Below are 20546 nucleotides of genomic sequence, written 5' to 3'. Positions count from 1 at the left end.
ATTAAGAAACTTACCTGAGGTTACACAACTAATAAATGGTGAGGCCAGGAATGAAACCCTGAAAATAACGATATACTGCCTTTCGAAAGTATATGAGATTTGAAACAACAACAACAATAAAAACTTTAATAATCCCCACCCTTCAAAAGTTAACCTTGCTAAACTTGATGTATATTTTCCAAACTATTTATCACCCAATTACTGATGTGTACTTGAGGGGTGAGTTTGGTTGTCACTATATTGTTTGCTTTTATATTTTTATTATAAATGTTCTATTGGGGGGCGCCTGGGTGGCTCAGTAGGTTGAGTGTCCTACTTGTGATTTCCGCTCAGGTCATGATCTCATGTTTGTGAGACTGACCCCTGCATCAGGCTCCGTGCTGGGTGTAGACCCTGCTTAAGATTCTCTCTCTTGGGCGCCTGGGTGGCTCAGTCGGTAGGGCGACTGCCTTCGGCTCAGGTCATGATCCTGGAGTCCCAGGATCGAGTCCCGCATCGGGCTCCCTGCTCGGCGGGGAGTCTGCTTCTCCCTCTGACCCTACTCCCTCTCATGCTCTCTGTCTCTCATTCTCTTTCTCTCAAATAAATAAATAAATCTTTAAAAAAAAAAAAAAGATTCTCTCTCTTCCTCTCAATAAATGAATGAATGAATGAATGAATGAATGAATGAATGAATGAATGAATGTTCTACTGGGATACTGAGGTGGGATATTGAAATCTGTATTACTCCTCTTAACTACTGCAACACTGCATGGATGTACAAGAATTTAATTCAGTATTAAATTCTTGGTTGATCCATGTAGTTTTCATTTTTTATGTTTTGCTAATCAGTAATCCTATAATTTTTTCCTTCTTTTTAGATGAAACAAAATGTATCTATTAAAAATATTACACAGTATATGTTAACTAACTTGAATTTAAATAAAATAAAATAAGACATTTTTTAAATGAAGATGAGGGACACCCGAGTGGCTCAGACAATTAAGCATCTGCCTTCGGCTCAGGTCATAATCCTGGAGTCTCGGAATCCAGCCTCGTGTCCGGCTCCCTGCTCAGCAGGGAGTCTGCTTCTCCCTCTCCCTCTGCTCACCGACCCCCACTGGTGCTCTCTCACTCATTCTCTCTCTCAAGTAAATAAAATCTTTAAAAACAAAAATAAATAAAATAAAAATACTATAGTCATATATTATACACTTCCATGTCAATAGTTAAATACATCTATGTTGGCATGGCATGTCCTGACTATGCTTGGTACAACCTGGTATGCTCTTTGTAGAAATGAGGACACAGATGTATCAACCACATTCAACTAATGTAGTTAAAATTAATGCGCTACTCAGGATGTCACAGATTTAGTCCAACTCTAACTTAGGTCAGAGAAGTGAAATACCCAGTGAACTTGGGCAAATGAGATACTAAAAATACTTTCTTAAAAGGTAGTTAGGTAATATCCTTCACTGCATGTCATTGGTGGTTCATCGAAAAATGGCACTCAAGCTTTGGAATGGGAGGAACTATGGATGGGATTTGGCAAATGGGTTTGTATTTCACAGCCTAGAGTCCTCTCTCTCCACATGCCAGTGAAATGCCCAATGGGGGAGGGGGATGAGGGAGATGCAAAGAAATGGCCAATGTTTCTGTGGGGAAAAGAACACAACAGATATTCCTCACTGCCAAATGGCTAATCACTTTGAGAAACTTTGTATGGTCTCAACAAAATTTTCATTTTTTAGTTTTGCTAAAAACTAAATCCTGTAACTTTTTAAATTCATACAACAAATATTTATTGAAGGCTGTAACTTTTTAAATTCATACAACAAATATTTATTGAAGGCTCTAGACAGTTTTCTAGGTACTAAGGTTCCATGGCAAACACAAGGTCTGCTCTCAGGGAGCTTACCCACCATTTCTTATAGAGAAAAGTAAGGAAATAAATAATATAATTTCAGATAGTGGTTAAGTATTAAGTAAATAAAAATTGGATTAAAAATGATAGAGTGTATCAGCAGTGAGGTAGAAGGAAGGGTTGGAAATTCATGGAGTAAGCAAAGATCTCTATGAGGAGGTAATATTTTATATAAAATTCAGAAAATGAAAAGAATCCAGCCATGTGAAGTTCAGGAAGAGGAAAGAAAATTCAAAGGCCTAGAAGCAGGAAAAAATTTAGAAGAAGCTCTAAGTACCGAAGAACAGGCTCAGGGATGGTAGAAGATGATGTTAAAGAGGTGGAAGAGCTCAGATCCTTTGGAGATTTGGAGGTCATGGAGAAAAATCTAGATTTATATTCTAAGTACAATGAAATGCCAGCAAAATATACACTATATAAACATTATATGTGATCATAAAGAAACACTAGGTCTTGGCAATATCATGCTGAATGAAAAAAGCAAGTCCCCCCAGAGGATTATATACAGCATAATACCCTTTTCATTAAATCCAAAAAATAAGCAAAGTAAAAATGTATTGTTTAGACATACATATACCTCAATTAAAAGTAGTTTTAAGACGCTAGTTTTCAAAACAATGTGAATGCACTTAATGCCATGGAACTGGACACTTAAAAATGGTTAAAATGGTAAATTTTATATTACGTATATTTTACCACAATTTTTTAAGCCTCTGCCTTTGGCTCAGGTCATGATCCCAGGGTCCTGGGATCGAGCCCCAAGTCGGGCTCCCTGCTCAGCAGGAAGCCTGCTTCTCCCCCATTCTCTTTCCCTCCCCTTGCTCAGGATCTCTCAAATAATTAAAATTTTAAAAAATACAAAAGCTTAAGCACTTATCTATCAGTCATACTACACATCTATAGTCAAATCCAAATTATGCCCATATTCTTTATATATGAGCATATACACAGCATAGTAGCTAGAAGAAAACCATCAGCCTCCCTTTAGAAAGCCGACCTTGCATTTGCAAATCAATTAATAAAAGCATAACTTCCAAAAAATCAGATTTTCTTTTAAAATATTTCCTTTTGAAATATATAATGCAATCCCTGACAGAAGACTAGCTGAATTTACTGAGAAGATGTGTTCCTAGAAAACTGAATGAAAGGTTTGGCAGGGGGTGGCGTGGGGGGGAAGGGAGGAAGGAAGGAGTCATCTTTCTTTCCTACTGTCTTTATTCATTCGTTTAATAAATACTTACTGCCTGCTGTGAGCAAAGCACTATTCTAAGTACTTGTAGAGAGAGCAATGCACAAGAAAGACAAAGTCCCTACCTTCCTGGAATTTATACTCTGTAGAAAATAAACAAAGATATATGAAGTATAAAGTCAATGATAAGTACTACGAGGACAAAGCAAAGTAAAGGGATAAAAAATGGTGGAGGCTGCACTTGAAATGAAGCGCTCAGAGATACCCTGTCTGAAGAAGCAGGATCTGAGGGGCTATCTGGATGACGCGAAGAAGCTGGCCTGGTGATGGAGCACCACCAGCAGAGGGAACTGCAAAGGGCCCGACGTGGGAATGGACTCTGCATGTCTGAGAACAGCCAAGGCACTGTGCTGTGTGGCTGGGACAGAGTAAGTGACAGAGAACAGTAAGAAAGGAGGTCGGAGCAGGAGCTTTCTGTTGCCTCTGTTTTTTAAAAATAAAAACGATACAAATTTATTTGTGAATATATTTCAAGTTCTATTCTGAAAATAAATGCCACCAGGAGAACATTCCCAAGACATAGTTCAGATTAATGCATACAAAGAGTCACGTGCAAATCATCCTGTAACAGTTCTCTCAAAACGCACTTTGGGTTTTGAATAGTGGCTACTGATTCCTGATTGAGCTTTTTCAATGTTTTTGTTTCTTGCAAGTCACATAGGTCATCATCACAGCTGCTAATGTTTCTTGTATTGCATGTTTTTTTTTTTAAAGATTTTATTTATTCATTTGAGACAGAGATACAGAGAGAGAGAGCACGAGCAGGGGCAGAGGCAGAGGGAGAGGGAGAGGGAGAAGCAGGCTCTGAGCCAGGAGCCAGGAGCCAGGAGCCTGATATGGGGCTCGATCCCAGGACCCTGGAATCATGACCTGAGCTGAAGGCAGACGCTTAACCATCTGAGCCACCCAGGTGCCCCTCTTGTATTGCATGTTTATAGCTACTTTATTTTCACGTACATGATCATCAATTACAAAAATATTCTAAAAAATTTGTTTGTACTCCTTCCTCCAGATTTTTAGTGAAATGTTGTCTACTAAAAACAAAACAAAACAAAACAAAAAAACTCACTTATTTAAAGCTTCTCCTGTTACAATATGAAAATTCTCCAAATCTGCCTTGTAAGTTTATATTTCACATATTACTTTGGTTTAAAAATCAATATACTTAGGGCACCTGGGTGGCTCAGTTGGTTATGCGACTGCCTTCGGCTCAGGTCATGATCCTGGAGTCCTGGGATCGAGTCCCACATCGGGCTCCCTGCTCAGCGGGGAGTCTGCTTCTCCCTCTGCCCCTCCCCCCTCTCATGCTCTCTCTATCTCATTCTCTCTCTCAAATAAATAAATAAAATCTTTAAAAAAAAATCAATATACTTAGATTAAAAGCTTTAAGTATTCTACAGAGTAGAAGTCTAATTCTAAGAGAAAATAGTATTATTATCTACATACTTCTAGACAGAATAGCAAGGTCTCGTTTGAGAAAAATACCTTTGTAATAAAAAATTCATTTCATTCAATCTGGAGAGTTTCACCAGGAGAGATACTGACCTCAGGAGACAGTACAGAATAAGCCTGTGGTGGTTTTTCCAGTGAGACTGGTAGGCAAAACTGCCCAGTCTTTAATCGTCCATTCTGAAGCATTGGTATCCACTTTTAATTAAGAAGGAAACAATATTAAGTTTAATATGTTTGTTACAAAAGTAATTACTTGGCAAATCTGTTTTAAGAACTTGGTATGAGCCCAATTTGTCTCACATCACCAAACACCAAGGGGATTTGATTAAGTAATAATAATAGGTTTCATGATTCCTCTAAAGAAAAGCTCCCCTGACAATATTTTATTAAGGAGGATCCCCAAAACATTATTATTACTAACTAACCATGCAATATTTAAATCTGTAGATGGTCCTTATTATCCCAGAAAAGGCTGGAGTAGAAGAAAAAGGCCACCAAGTGGATCCATTTTAAACGGGGGTAACAGTGTCAATGTACACAGGGAAAGGTTTGATTAAACGTCAATGCTGACAACAAAACTAAAAAGCATGAACATAAATTTATTTTGTTACGTTTAGCAAAATTCATTTCATAAACTGCAAGAGACAAAAAAAAGTCAAATGCTGATTTTTCTCTTTTGGGTAGCAGCATGATTTTTCTGACAAAGTTGTGATAGCACATCATGACACCATATCCTTCCCCTTAGGTTTACCTTTGCAATTCAATCATATCATTTTCAAAAAATACTCAAGAGTTTTAACTGCTTTTAATTAAAGCCAAAAGAGTTTTAATAGCCAAGGGTCTCTTTTAATCATTTTACATTGAAACCATTCTCTTCTGAAGAACCATTAAAATTCATGTATTTACACCGTATTGTTGGGTAAACACATAATAATCAGGACCAACACCTAAGTGTTCACACATGTTAGGTAATTAATTACATTAGTTAATTACAGTAATGAGTATTTTCTTATTATGATGACTTTTCTTAACCCTTATGGGGAATCAGATAAGGAATACTCAAGTAATAATGAACACCAACTTCATCTCAGATACTGTAATTACAGTATTTTTAAGATAGAACAGCTACATATTAAACAAAAAATACTTACTGTATATCCAACAGGAGTTTCAAGAGGAGTATTTTGTTTTTGTTGACAACTAACATGATAAAAAGTAAAAAGCAAATGATGATGGTCAGTTAAAGTAGCAGGGAGTTTAACCTTGATTTCTTCATGAAAATCAGGAGACCTTCATACAAAAAAAACAAAACAAAACAGATCAATAGTCAGTAATTTGTTCAAAATAAGTAATTATTGCATTGGTATATTTGAGTAATTTTTAAATTAATTTCAGGATTCATACTTAATTTTTCTTCTAGTACAAAATATTTTTCTCTATTCCCAAACTTTAAGTAACTAACTCCTATTTCCAGTTGAGGGAGCTGACTCTGTTCTGAAATTTCTCATCCCATTTTTATTAATGGGCTGGGTAATCCTACTATTTTAAAATTCATTAATAATCACCACCTTAATGCCGAGATCTTCATTAGATTGGAAATTATATAAAAGAGCAGACTATGCAAGGCTTTCTATATTCTGATACATATTACATACAAAAAATAATAGGAGTTTTTTATAAATAGATATTTTAAAACCATACCATAAAAAAGTATTTTTCTATTATAGGAGTGCAGCTTCATGTTAAAGATTAATATGTATTATCTTTTTGTAAAAAAGAAAAAAAACAAGTATCTCTAGACAACTTAGTATCAAGTTGGGCTCTCTATGGAAATATTTTATATCAATTATTCCATTGCTAAAGAAATAGATGTTAACAAAACATAAACTAATGTATTGACAGCTCAGAAAAGAGAAGAAAAAAACAGAAAGAAAAGAAAAAATATCAGGGAACACCTACAAATTGCATTTGTCCCAGTTTAGAAGTGCTCCCAGACACTATAAGAATATAACCAATATCAAGTTTGATCAAACCAATGGCATTTCACCTCAGTATTCACTGAGAGTGGTCCCTAGGAGCATTTTTATAGAAAAGTATTGCTGCTATTTATGATATAGACTTAAAATGGATAGAACCTTAGCATCCCAACCTTCCATATTCAGTTAGTATCTCTTAGAATTATATTCAATTAAAATGCATCCAAACCATATGGCTCCAACTAATTAAAAGTGAATTCTGTTCCACAAATTAGAAAAAACTCTGATGCTATTAAGTCTAATATCCTTACATTTCAAATAAGCCTCAACAACACTAACAACTGTAGATTTGATTACAGAAATATTAGGTAGATGAGGCTTTTAATACCTACAAGAAAGATAATTAATGCTAGCCATTTGAGAATTTGATGATTTGGTGAATAAAAGATGCTATGCATCTTATTATTGATCGTACTAATCACTACTGAATTATTAGAAAGTTGAATTTACTGACAATGTTAGACAGTGTTGTCATTTTAATTCTACTAATGCTGACAGCAACAAAAATAAAGATATATCTACAAATTGAGATACTTTAAGAAATTACTACCTTCTTTATCAGTATCTTTCCTGGTACTGAATGTTTTAGTTCATTTCTTTTCTGAAATCATACTATGTGAAGGCTTTTATGGAAAATTAAGCATCTACTAGTTATTCATCAACAAGTACTTTTAATTGTTCACCTTTATGCTAAGTATTGTGTTATTTTTGTGGTGGTTTTACAGATAAACATGAAAAAATAATTACCCTCAAAAATATATAATTTAGTAGAAATACAAATAAGACACACATATATCAATAGCAATGCTATAAAGCAGGGGTTGGCAAACTATGGCCCATAGGCCAAATCTAGTCCACTGCCTGGTTTTGTATAGCCTACAAAATAAGAATGATTTTTAGAAGTCCTTAAAAAAAATAAAAAGAATAACATTTCACTTGAAATATTACATGAAATTCAAATTTCAGTGTCCACAAATAAAATTTTATTGGAAGACAGCCATGCCCATTCATTTGCAACTTTACTTATTGTCTATGGCTGTTTTTGCACTATAACAGCAGGGCTGAGTAATTGCAACAGAGACCATATGGCCCACAAGCCCTCAAACAAACCTACTGGGCCCTTTGCAGAAAAAGTTGGCCGACCCCTGGTATAGAGCATCTAAGGTTAAGTGCTTCAAGAAGAGAGTTGAACAGATTATTTCAAGTTTTGGATCAGGGAATTGTGTTTAGGAAGACTATATGATACAGGCCTTAAAGAATGAATAGGAGTTCAATCAGTAGAGGGAATTGGTATTATAATAGAAAAAGAGATCCAAGAAAGGCCCAGAAACAGAAGAGCACAGGATATGTTTGATAATCAGGCAAAAAGAAAATTATCAAGATGTAAAAGATGACTGGATATTAGAGAAAAGAAGAAGGACAGCAAGGATGTTTTAGATTTTGAATCAAAGGAACTGGAAAAATTGTGGTACCACATTAATAAAAATAAAGAATCAGACAGAGATAGGGTCCAGAAGACAATCAAGGATAAACACATGGATATTGAGAAGGCAGCAGGGCACCTTGAACATGCCCAATAGGCCACTAAAAAATATATGTCTGCATCTCACAAAGAAGGTTATGACTGAAAATAAGAGTTGGGAACAATCCACATAAAGATAAAAGTAGTAGCATTTTCGCTGACTGTAACTCTGAGAAATACATATAAGATTATTTACGGAGAGTAAAGTATAGAAAAAGAAGGTTATGGGTGAAACCTTACTGTTTTGTATGGAATATCTATACTCAAAAAAAAAAAAGGAAAGAAAGAAAAATTAAAGCAATTATTACAGACAAAAAACTGTCCACAGAGATGGGAGGAAACAAAGAGGGTCGTTAAGTAAGGGTGAGAAAGAATAAAGTCTTAAGGAGGGCAAGGAGAAACCGAGCTACACAACAACACTGAAGAGAGACCTTTGTTTTGTTTTTTAAGTACAAGAAACAAGCTTTTTTTTTGACAGTAAGAGATGGAGCCAGTGAAGCAGGGACTGATGGGATAAGAGAAGGCTTCAGTGACGGAGTGAAAGAGCAAGGATCAGACTGGAGGAAAGCAGAGGGGAAAGACTCACACTGAGCCAGGTGTGCGCCCCGACTGCCCTTGAACCAGAAGGAAAGGCAGACCCGTGCAGAGATCATCAGAGGTAAAGAGTACACAAATGGATGGTTCTCAAGTTGGATGGTCTCAATCCACTTAATAAAGTAGGAATGCTAAGAGTAAGGCAAACAGAGAATAAGTAGGAGCTAGAGAAAGGAGGAGAAAGGCTTAAAATATGTCTTGCCAAATGACAGAGGATAAAAAAGCGATGGCAAGATTACCAAAGAGTGGTGGGGCCGAAAAGAAGATGAAATAAAGTAAAATGAATTTCTGCAGCCCAATCATATGGATAAAATGACGTCAATTTGTGATCATCTTGATTGGTAGAATTTTGTGATTTTTCTCCAACAGCATTCAATAATCAAAAGAAGAAGAAAAGAAAGTAGAGATGAAAAGTTATCCAAAGTTAAAAATTTCCGAAAGAAGTAAATTGGAAGGGTCCTAAGTCAAAGGATTATTAGATTTTGAGAATACTACCAATTTAACTGACTAATGGCTGTAAGCTTAGTAAAGAGTTAAGTAAAACTACAAAGTGTCGAGGGGAAAATAACAGAGAAAGTCCAAAGGACCAGAGGCCACAATGATAATCAATAACAGTATAATAAAAATGAAAGGGTCAGAGAATTTGATATGAAAGATATTTTGTGTATAAAGTCTTATATTTGATGTCTATGAAAAATATGCATCTACAGGTTGAAAATTATAACTCTGATGTCAGCTGTCTTGAATTTGCACATTCAGTGCAGCAAAGCATTTGGTAAACACACTAACGTGAGTGCTAACAATGCCACTGAGAAGTGAGTAACTTTGAAAGAAATATTTGAATTCAGTACCTGTTATGATATACTACGGCTGTATAGGCTTCCTTTGAAAATTCTGAACAGCTAGATTTACCAAAGATTACCTGTAACAAATAACAGCATGTTGAAACTTTGTTGTAATAAATGCTGGATGTTCATATCTATGTAAGAATTTGTCTGATTTAATAACTACTGGAGAACAATGGGCAAAATCAGCCCAATGAAGAACAATGTGCCTACTGACGCTCATTAATAAATTCAATTGCTTAGTTGTAAATTTCTTTTCAACTATAGACCCATCTGACATTCAAACATTCGAAAAGTTTCTACCCATTATATTTCCTGTTTCTTAAAGAAGGTGAACAATTCATTTTAAAATCTGGATGTAGCATATCGTTTGGAATTTATGTAAGAAATATGGTCTTAGAATGGTAGTATATATCTACTATACAAATTGGTGGCTTCTCTACTAAAACAGTTAATCATTCTGTAAGTCAAATATAAATTATTTATAAATGATATTTAAAAATCCTACTTTAGGTCAAGCTATGTATCTTTTGCTTCCAGTATTTCTTATAAACTACTCTATAAAGAAGGAAGAGCACCATTCTTATATTCTTTCGGATGTGTTAAAAAAAAAAAATCCACCACAACAAAAAAAAGTACAATACTATTGGAGAAGGGTTAGAGGTAAAATAATTCAGTCTTGTATGTATATCTGCCTCTTGAGTTCTAATAGCAACATTATAGTTAATTAGGGCAGCTGATTAGATAAATGGCTTACAATTCCTATGTGAGACAGTTAGGCTTGCAATGTTATCTAGCCATAAGTTAAGCTCTTACGTCTGGCCAGCCATCTCTACATATGCAGAAATAAGTACATGGACATGTCATCACACTTCCATCAACACAACTGGTAAAATAACTCAAACTTTGTATCTTACACAAAGGGATTAATTGGTACCATCCGTAAATAAAAAGAACATATTAACAGATATTTGTGTTTCTTTTTGTAACAGTTCAAGCAGGTCCTTTTATTTTGAAGGTGTGTAAAGGTGTAATAATTATGACTCTCATAGATAAGTCTAATTTCATCAATTTGCTAAGAATACGTTACCATGTTTTTATAAAATGTTGTTCCAATAACAGAACGTGAAGTTTATGATTTTATCATATCAATATATGATCAAAAAATTATCTTAGGATCCATTTGAGTAGTCCTTATTTTTTAAAAAATTAAGCCAGGACAATGTGTCTATGTTTCTATACTTTCAGCCAGCCACTAGGATAAACATAAAAGCATTATATTTTCATATGATTAGTAACACACAAGCGAAAGGATTGCAGTACCTTTTTTCTTCCTGAGAAACTATCATTTTTCACAAAGTAACACATTTATTTTCAAAACATGAATGATAAAAAGTGGGAAGTGTTCCCCTTTTTGACCATTTGACAGGTATTTTTAACCATTCATCCACACAGACTGAGGATCATTTCTGTGCCAAGCACTATGACAAGCATCAGGTTACAATCATGACATGGTCCCTGCCCTCAAGGAGCTCACAATCTAGTAGACAAGATGAAGAAATAAACATATAATCTTAAGGTGAAAAGGCCCATAAAAGAAATGAGAAGATGCTATGCATAGTAGCACCTAAAGAGGGAGTGGTCTAACTGCCAATGTGGCTGGATGCAGCTGGAATTCTGCAGAGGAGGCCATATGTATGCTAAGACAAGGAAGAGTTTGTTAGGCAAACAATAACAACAGATTATCTTATGTATACTACATTTGTCATTAGCTCAAATCCATATGGCAATTCACATAACAAAGCACCCATTTTCACAATCCAGCATCTTTTCATCAACTGTGATAGTACATTCATTCCTTCAGCAGAAATAAAAAACTAATAAAGAACATGAAATGCTAATTCCAAACCTCAAAAATAAATTCTACATTTACCAATAAATATTTATTCAGCAGGTATTATATGCAAAGATCTGAGGCAGCTGCCATAGAAGATTACAAAGATGAATAATTTGTACTTGTTCCTGTCAAGATCTATAAATGCGGATGAAACGGGGACAATAGGAAAAGAGAAAATATACAGCTTTCCTAGTAAGTAGAAAATCAGAACTTGATTTAATGACTGACACAGAAGGCTAAAATAAAACTCTGTTAACAATGCACCTATTCTTAAGCTCATTTTCATTCCACTAGGGTTCTCAGAAGTTGAACATCTACAGTGACAGTTGTGCTCCTACTCCATATGTTACTAAGTTTAGTTGGGCCTAAAATCTACTTTCATGGAACTTACATTATATTTCACAGAATGTGCATTAATGTTCCCCAAATCCTAAATGACAATCTGGGCAATCAAGAATCTCCCCAGTCTGGCCTCAATCTAGCATTTCTGACTTAATCTTACATTGCTCTGGCTCACTGGCAACCCACTGTTGTAACACTGTTGAAGGACATTCTCCAACTTGAGAGAGCTGCTTTCTTTCCTCCACTGTCTAAGACCCAATGCCATATACTTTTTAAACACCTTTGGTTTTAGTTCAGATATACCTCCCCCAGGTGATACCTGTTTATTACCTCAGCAAGACACTCTCTCCTACTAGTGTACATCTATGCCTTTGAATCCCTATAGCAATCTTCTAACACTTAGCAAATACCTCGGTTCTCAGTATTGGCTGCAAAACGTAATTCCTTGGGAAGATTTAAAAATACTGATACATGATTAGTTCCCACCCCCAGACACTATAATTTAATTGGAGTAAGATTCAGTCTGAGCACTGGTATTTTTAAAAGCTCCCTAGGTAAGTGTAATGTGCACTATTATCAGGATTTCTTAACAAACATGGGAAAAATCATACATATTAGAATCGTGTGGGGAACATTTCCATCCTATACCACAACCTCATATACTACGCATCAACTTACACCTCCCTTACCTGGCCTTTCATTCTAAAGGAGAAGCATCAGAATCACAGATGACAAGAATAGAAAAAAATATATATATCTGTGCTTCATTAGAGTACCCTAGGTGATTCTGTTCTGATCCTCTTTTGTAAGTCACTATTTCAGAATTTTATGTGTTTATCTCATATCCTCTAGGTTACAAGTCTTATTCATCTTTGTATCTCTGGGAGTGACTAGCATATACCAACCCCTCAATAATTAAGACTTTAAGATGGAAGTATTGAATCACTATATTGTACACTTGAAACTAATATTACACTGTGTATTAACTAACTGGAATTTAAATAAAAACTTTTAAAAAAGAATTCAAGTAAACTTGTACTATCTATACAGGAAGTAATGCAGTTAGAAACTTGGTTTACAAGATAATATTAATTTCCAGTTTAGAGCTGCCAACTAAGTAAAAAAGAAAGTTTATTTGAACCATATATGAAGAACAGGAAAAGTAAAGAACATTTCTTACCGGCATGGCATTGCTTGGATCCTCCCCATACATGAACTGTACTTTAACTGTTATATTTCTTGCAGAACCTTGACGATTGGCAAAATTGAGACTCTGAGGGTATATGTAGAGAAGATTTCTGTGAAGCAATAGTATACATGATAGTGAATATATATCTAAAAACAGTATGTATTACTGCATGCCACAAAAGAAAAGGACGGAACAAGTACTGAATTATTAATATTTGCTAGCCACTATACTATTTTCACACCCAATGTTTTGATTCTTAGAGCAATCATTCAAAGACAGCAATCAAATATACCCCAATTTTGCAGATGAACTGAAGCCCAGAAAACTTAAGTGAGGTTCACATACAACTAGGTAAGCAGCAAAGCTGAAGTCAGAATATACATCAGTCAGACCTAAAAACACAAGTTCTTTCGTCTACAAGAGGATTCTGGGAAATAAATGAGTATAGACTAAAACATTATTAAGAAGTTAATACTGGGGGCACCTGGGTGGCTCAGTTGGTTAAGTGTCTGCCTTTGGTTCAGGTCAGGATCCCAGGGTCCTGGGAGCGACCCCCACATAGGGCTCCTTGCTCAGTGGGGAGCCTGCTTCTCCCTCTGCCTGCCTCTCTCTCTCTCCCTCTCTCTGACAAATAAATAAAAATGTTTAAAAAAAACAAAACAAAAACAGAAGTTATTAGCGGGGACGCCTGGGTAGCTCAGTCGGTTAAGTGGCCAACTCTTAATTTTTGGCTCAGGTCATGATGTCAGGGTCATGGGATAAAGCCCTGTCTCTGCACTCAGCAAGGAGTCCGCTTGAGATTCTCTCCTTCTCTCTCTCCCTCTGCCCCTGCCCCCCGCCACATGTGCTCTCTCTCTCTCTCTCTCTAAAATAAATAAATCTTTTTTTTTAAAGTTAATAATGTATTATGTTAGTTCCTCCACGCAGATATAAAGTTGACATTTATAGATGAAACTGTCATATAAATATGATCAAGGATTTGAGAGGTATAACATTCCACAATGTTTGTTTAAAAACACATATAGCAATATGCTAGGTGTAACAGTATTTGGTAGTTGCTATAAGATAATCACATATTAGACTGCATTTATTTCATGTCCAGTTCATGATCTTGCATCTTACACAACTTTAACAGTCACTGCTGCCACCACAGAGAAGATAAATAATTCAAGAAAAGACACCAAAAGAGAGGGCTAAAAAAAGAAAAAAAAGAGAATGAGAGTTACTTACTGAAGACTAGTGCTGAGAGCTGATGAACAAGACTTCAAGTATAATAAAGCCCTGCTAAACAACTGCTGAAGCAATGAAAACGGAGGTCAAAATTTTCTGGAACATGACAGGGCAATATAGAAATTCTACATGAACACAATCTTTGATCTAAGAAACCTGCCTCTAGTCTGAGGAGATAACTACACACATCTACAAATGGATGTGTTAAAAAAATTCACTACAACATTTTTTGTAATAGAGATTAATTACAAATAATTGTGAAGAAGTATAATGTTCATCAGCACAGTTCTAGGTAATTAAATTAATATATATTAGTAAGAAGAAATACTACGGAGTCTGCAAAATGACAATGTGCAGCAATGTTTGCTGATGCAGAAAGAGATACCTAGCATGTTGAAGAAAAAAAGCAGGTTCCGCAGCAGGAGGTATAGCGGCATGTGCTACTTATGGAAACTTGTGAAGAAATAATAGTTGAAAATTTCCCTAACCTTGGGAAGAGAACAGTCATCCAGACCCAGAAAGCTCAGAGAGTTCCAAAAAAGGTAAAGACAAAAAGACTTGCACCAAGCCACATTATAATTAAAATGTTAACAGTTAAAAAGAAGGAGAGAATCCTAAAAGCAGGAAGAGAAAAACAACTTGTTACACACAAGGGAACCCCAATAAGACTATCAGCAGACTGTTCAGAAACTTTGCAGGCCAGAAGACAGTGGCAAGATACATTCAAAGTACTGAAAGAAAAAACTTTCATCCAAGGACACTCTACCCAAAAAAGTTATCATTCAGAAGTAAAGTAGGGGTGCCTGGGTGGCTCAGTCGTTAAGCGTCTGCCTTCGGCTCGGGTCATGATCCCAGGGTCCTGGGATCGAGCCCCGCATCGGGCTCCCTGCTCAGCCAGGATCCCCCTTCTCCCTCTCCCGCTCCCCCTGCTGGTGTTTCCTCTCTATCTGTCTCTTTCTCTCTGTGTCAAATAAATAAATAAAATCTTTAAAAAAGAAGTAAAGTAGAGTCAGATTTTCCAGACAAGCAAAAGCTAAAGGAGCTTATCATCACTAAACTGGCCTAACAAGAACTATTAAAGGGAGTTCTTTAAGCTGAAAAGAAAAGGTGCTAATTTGTAACAAGAAAATGTGAACGAATAAATCTTACTGGAAAAGTAAATATATACTAAAAGTAGCAGATTAATCAGTTATAAAGCTAGTATGAAGGTTAAAAGACAAAAGTAGTAAAAATAACTATAATACTTAATTAAGGAATTCACAAGATAAAAAGATGTAAAATATGACATCAAAAACATAAAACATGGGAGAGGGGAGTAAAAATGAAGAACCTTAAAACTGGATCAAACTTAAGTTGTTATTGACTTAAAATACATTGTTCTAGGGCGCCTGGGTGGCTCAGTCGGTTAAGCGGCTGCCTTCGGCTTGGGTCATGATCTCAGGGTCCGGGGATCGAGCCCCACATCGGGCTCCCTGCTCTGTGGGGAGTCTGCTTCTCCCTCTCCCACTCCCCTGCTTGTGTTCCCTCTCTCGCTGTCTCTCTCTGTCAAATAAATAAATAAAATCTTAAAAAAAAAAAAAAACATTGTTCTAGATACATGTTGTTATGTGCAAGCCTCAAGGTAACCATAAAGCAAAAACCTATAGTGGATACACAAAAAATAAAGAAACCTAAGCATACTATTAAAGTCATCAAACAACAAAGGAAAGGAGTAAGAAAAGAAAGGAACAGAGACAAAATACAAAACAAATGGAAAACAATTAACAAAAAGGCAATAAGTAAATACTTATCAATACTTACTTTAAATGTAAATGGACTAAATTCTCCAGTCAAAACATAGAATGGCTGAATGGGTTAAAAAAAAAAAACAAGACATATCTACATGCTGACTACAAGAGACTCACTTCGGATATAAGGAAACACACAGACTGAAAGTGAAGAAATGGAAAAAGATACTCCATGCAAATGAAACCAAAAAAAAGCTGGGGTAGTTATATCAGACAAAACAGACTATAATATAAAGACTATAATAAGAGACAAAGAAGGTCATTACATAATGACGGATGGGTCAATCCAACAAGAGGAAAGTTGGAGGGGGTGGCAGAGAAAGAAGAAAGGGAGGAGAGAAAGAAAGGGATAAAAGGTTATTCCTGGTTAACAGTGAAGGCTCTAGTTCTTTTTTATACTTTTCTATTTTGTTTGAATTTTTTTACAGTGAGAATACATGACCTTTAAAATTAGATAAAACAGGGGCGCCTGGGTGGTTTAGTCGTTAAGCTTCTGCCTTCGGCTCAGGTCATGATCCCAGGGTCCTGGGATCGAGCCCCGCATCGGGCTCCCTGCTTGGCAGGAAGCCTGCTTCTCCCTCTCCCTCCCCTTCTGCTTGTGTTCCCTCTCTCTGTCTCTCTCTCTGTCAAATAAATAAAAATTTTAAAAAAATAAAAATAAAAAATAAAATTAGATAGAACAATAAAGTAATTTCTATGGGAGAGGACAGGTGTGTGTAACAATAAGTGTACAATCTAAAAGTCACTGAAAGGGTGCCTGGGTGGCTCAGTTGGTTAAGCGACTGCCTTCGGCTCAGGTCATGATCCTGGAGTCCCAGGATCGAGTCCCACTTCGGGCTTCCTGCTCGGCAGGAAATCTGCTTCTCTCTCTGACCCTCTCCCCTCTCATGCTCTCTCTCACTCTCTCTCTCTCAAATGGATAAATAAAATCTTAAAAAAATAAAAAATAAAAAAAAGTCACTGAAAGAGCCAGTTGTAGTCCAAATAGTCAAAAGTGAAAAAGGCAAATATGGAAATGTTATGACTTGTCAGTTTCCTAATCAAAAGAACCAAGGAGCAAAGATGACTATGACTGACTAACCACTAAAGTCATCAAATAAAATTTGCACAAGAAATATTTATTGACTCTGCACCAAACATCAGGTACCATGTTACATGCAAGGGAAATAAAGGAAGATTAAGAGGCCATTTGTTGGTCTTGAGGAACATACAGTCTGAGACAGAAATGCCTATAAACAGAACACTTCACAATAATGTGTTGTGAGAGAGGTATGCAGAAGCTATGGGACAAAGATACTTAGTTGACTGTGGGCAAGTCTTTTCATCTTCTACCTTTGCAATATATTTGTTGAAGAAATGGGACTGTTTTTGTGTAATTTTTCTAGAAGCTAGAATTTATTGATTGCATCCCTATAGTGACATTTAACACATTCCTTTGTGTTTTCTATAAATTGAGAGGTGGATCTAGAGCTTTGGTCATGTTTAGGTTTGAGGGCTTTTCGGCAAGATCATTTCATAAATGGTACCGTGTCCTTCTACCAGGAAGAAAATGTCTGGTTGTTGTTCTTTGTGCAGTCAGGGGATGGTGATCAATGCCTAAACCCATTAGCTCCATTAAGGGCTGCCAAAAGGTAATATTCCATCAGTCCTCCTTTATTTAATAGCTGGAGTATCTCTATGAAGAGTACTTTTCCTCATCTACTATTTGCTTAGCCAGTGAGCCATTATATCAGAGACAGGAATAAATGCTTTCTTTTCCATTATTTTCCAGTTTTCAAAATAAGCAGTTGGTGCATTATAATCTTCTAAGAGAAATTAGTTCTTTTTTCTTAGCATCACCTATAAACTCATGGACCAAATGTATTAATTGGTTTCAATACACTGCAGCTATTATCTTTACTGATGTTCAAATTTTCCCATCTTTGGCAAATGAAAAGGCCAATTCAAACTGGCTCCTGAATCCCTGGGATTCAGTCATAATACTCTTTGGTGACTTCTTGCTATCTGCTATATGGCAGGATGTTCCAAGCTCTTCTTATACCGTTTCTCCCAGGACCCAGAATCAGCCATTTCTCCAAGGAGCTTTGGTTCTCTGAATGAGAAATGTTTTTCCAAGCTACAATCTGGGTACTCATTGTGGGTTAGTCACTGTTCCTAGGCCATTTAAGTAGAAAGAGTAGGGGGGAAATGTTTTGTTTTGTTTTTTAAGATTTATTTATTTGATAGAGAGAGAAAGAGAGAGATCGAAGAGGGGCAGAGCAGAGAGTCTTAAGCCGACTCCGTGACAAGCATGGAGCCCAATGCAAGGCTCAATCTCACAGCCCTGAGACCATGACTTGAGTCAAAACCAAGAGACGGATGGATGCCTAACCAACTGCACCACCCAGGCGTCCCAAGGGGAAAATGCTTTTAACATGCACTGAGTACATATTGATATTTCAAATTCCAATTCAAGACTACAAGGTTTTTATTTAATCCTTTCTATCTTGCATCTACCTATCATTTTTCCTATGCTGACAATCATTCTGAAGGATATAAACTATGGCAGAATTAGAATATCACATAATTATTCATGTGTGTTATTCTAAGAATGGAGTCCTAAGGTTCTCCAAGATACTGTGGCCATCCAGCAGGGGATGAGACTGCCAAGAAGACTGAGAAGGAACCCACAGAGAAGTAGAAAGAAAACCATGAGAGTGCAGTGACATGGAATCCAAGAGAAAACAACATAAGAAGAATTAAACAGTTAAGGGGTACATGGAGGGCTCAGTTGGTTAAGGTCGGACTCCTGATCTCAGCTCAGGCCTTCATCTGAGGGTGGTGAGTTCAAGCCCTATGTTCAAGCCCACGCTAGACGTGGAGTCTACTTAAAGAAAAAAAAAAAATTAAACAGTTAAATGTCAAACACCACCCAGGGGCCAAATAAGTTAAGAACTGAAAAAGGTCAACTCGACTTAGCAACGTGAAAGTTACTGATAACATCAGGCTGAAAACACATAAAAGTAGGTTCAAGAACAGGAAGCTGTTAAGAAAATTTAAAAAGTGGAATTCTGAAAAAGGTAGCTGTAAAGAAGAGAAAGATTATACAATGGCTGGAGACAGAATACAGGGATTTTGTAAGCTTTTTAAGATTGGATAGGTTTGAGTTTGATTAAACACTAATGAAAAGAATCCAGCTAAGACAGTGTGCATACATTAGAACAAGAAAGTAAAGACTCCTGAAATTGTAGGAGAGAATAGGATCCAAAGCACACGATAACAGATTGCCCTTAATTATGTTTGTAATTCCTCATTGTGACAAACATCTGCTGAATATGCAGTGTGCTAGATACTAAGAATATAGAGATAAATGACTAAGGTCTTGACCTGACTGGCCTGCAGGGAGAACTCGACAAGCAAATAATTGTAATGTAGTATGATGAGTGCTATGAACATAGAATGTCACTGGAGCCCACAAGAGGAATTGACGCTAAAGAATCTGCCCATACATTTCAATTAAAAAACTGTAAGTAGGATAGACGTGCAGAACACACAGAAAAGCAAAACACACTATGCTGTCTCCCACACCTCAGAACCTCTACAATGTCATTACTACCATCTAAGTTTTATGGACAAGTACATGATTGAACTCTTCCCATCTTTCAAGTCTCAGAAAACCTAACCTTAATCTCCCCCCACCATTACATCACTTTATTATTTCATTCACAACTCTTAAACAATTTGCTTAAAACAATCCAAAATTATCTTGTTCACTTATATATTATTTCTTGCTTATATGTCTCCATTATAGATAGATGACAGATAGATAGATAGATAGATAGATAGATAGATAGATAGATAGATAGACAGAGCCCAAACTCCAGGAGGGCAAGGACTTTATCTATCTAGTTAACTGCTATATTCCCAATGCCTAAAACAGTGCCTCATATTGAATGAATTAATGAATAATACAGAATGCACACTATATAGTTACTTAATACTTCTGAGAGTTTGGATTCCAGGTTAAATGGAAATTAATTAAACATTATCTATAAGCTATGCTTGATTTCCAATATAAACCAAACAGTTTTAAATTCAACTTGTTTCTGAAGGTAAAAGGCATAAAACTGAAGCCAGATTCTTTCCATTTGACTACTAACTCCACTAATAAATTCCCACATAAACCTAGTAAGTCTTTAACTTGCATTTATAATACTTCAGAACAACTGCAAATCAGCAGTGAGAAGGTAGATTAATGAAGTACTGAGATAGCATTTAGTCATTCAGGGAAAAAAGATGAATACATACTTCACCCCCTCCACAAATTAAATTCCCAGAATAATCAAAGGCTTAAATAATAAAAATAAAGCCATAAAAGCACTAGAAAAGCTTTAAAGACACCATATTTTATAGGTGAGCATGAGCCACATAAATTATAAAAGACAAATTTTAAAGACTCTGCAGAGCAGGTGATACCATAAACATAGGCAGAAGACAAATGACAAATTGAAAAAACAC

The 20546-nt window shown here is 36.1% G+C and overlaps 1 protein-coding gene across 14 annotated transcripts in view; it reads right to left on the bottom strand.

Annotated features, from left to right (window-relative positions):
• Positions 1-20546, bottom strand: part of DOCK7 (dedicator of cytokinesis 7) — a 219795-nt gene that overhangs the window by 93222 nt on the left and 106027 nt on the right. For 13 of the 14 annotated variants that reach the window (XM_054512832.2, XM_064589042.1, XM_064589043.1 and 10 more), the window contains exons 15-18: positions 13024-13141; positions 9611-9681; positions 5759-5897; positions 4701-4802 (exon numbers count right to left, since the gene is read on the bottom strand). In XM_054512832.2, coding sequence (XP_054368807.1) covers positions 4701-4802; positions 5759-5897; positions 9611-9681; positions 13024-13141 — 430 coding nt within the window. Of the gene's footprint in view, positions 1-4700; positions 4803-5758; positions 5898-9610; positions 9682-13023; positions 13142-20546 lie in introns of those variants that run through there. The other variant, XM_045897533.3, reaches the window with a different exon arrangement.

Source organism: Mirounga angustirostris, unplaced genomic scaffold (assembly GCF_029215605.1).
Source record: "Mirounga angustirostris isolate CCGP_5_RB_7025 unplaced genomic scaffold, mMirAng1.0.hap1 SCAF_4, whole genome shotgun sequence".
Taxonomy (NCBI): domain Eukaryota; kingdom Metazoa; phylum Chordata; class Mammalia; order Carnivora; family Phocidae; genus Mirounga; species Mirounga angustirostris.
Note: the sequence above shows the minus strand (reverse complement) of the source record. Positions and strands in the feature narration are given on the sequence as shown.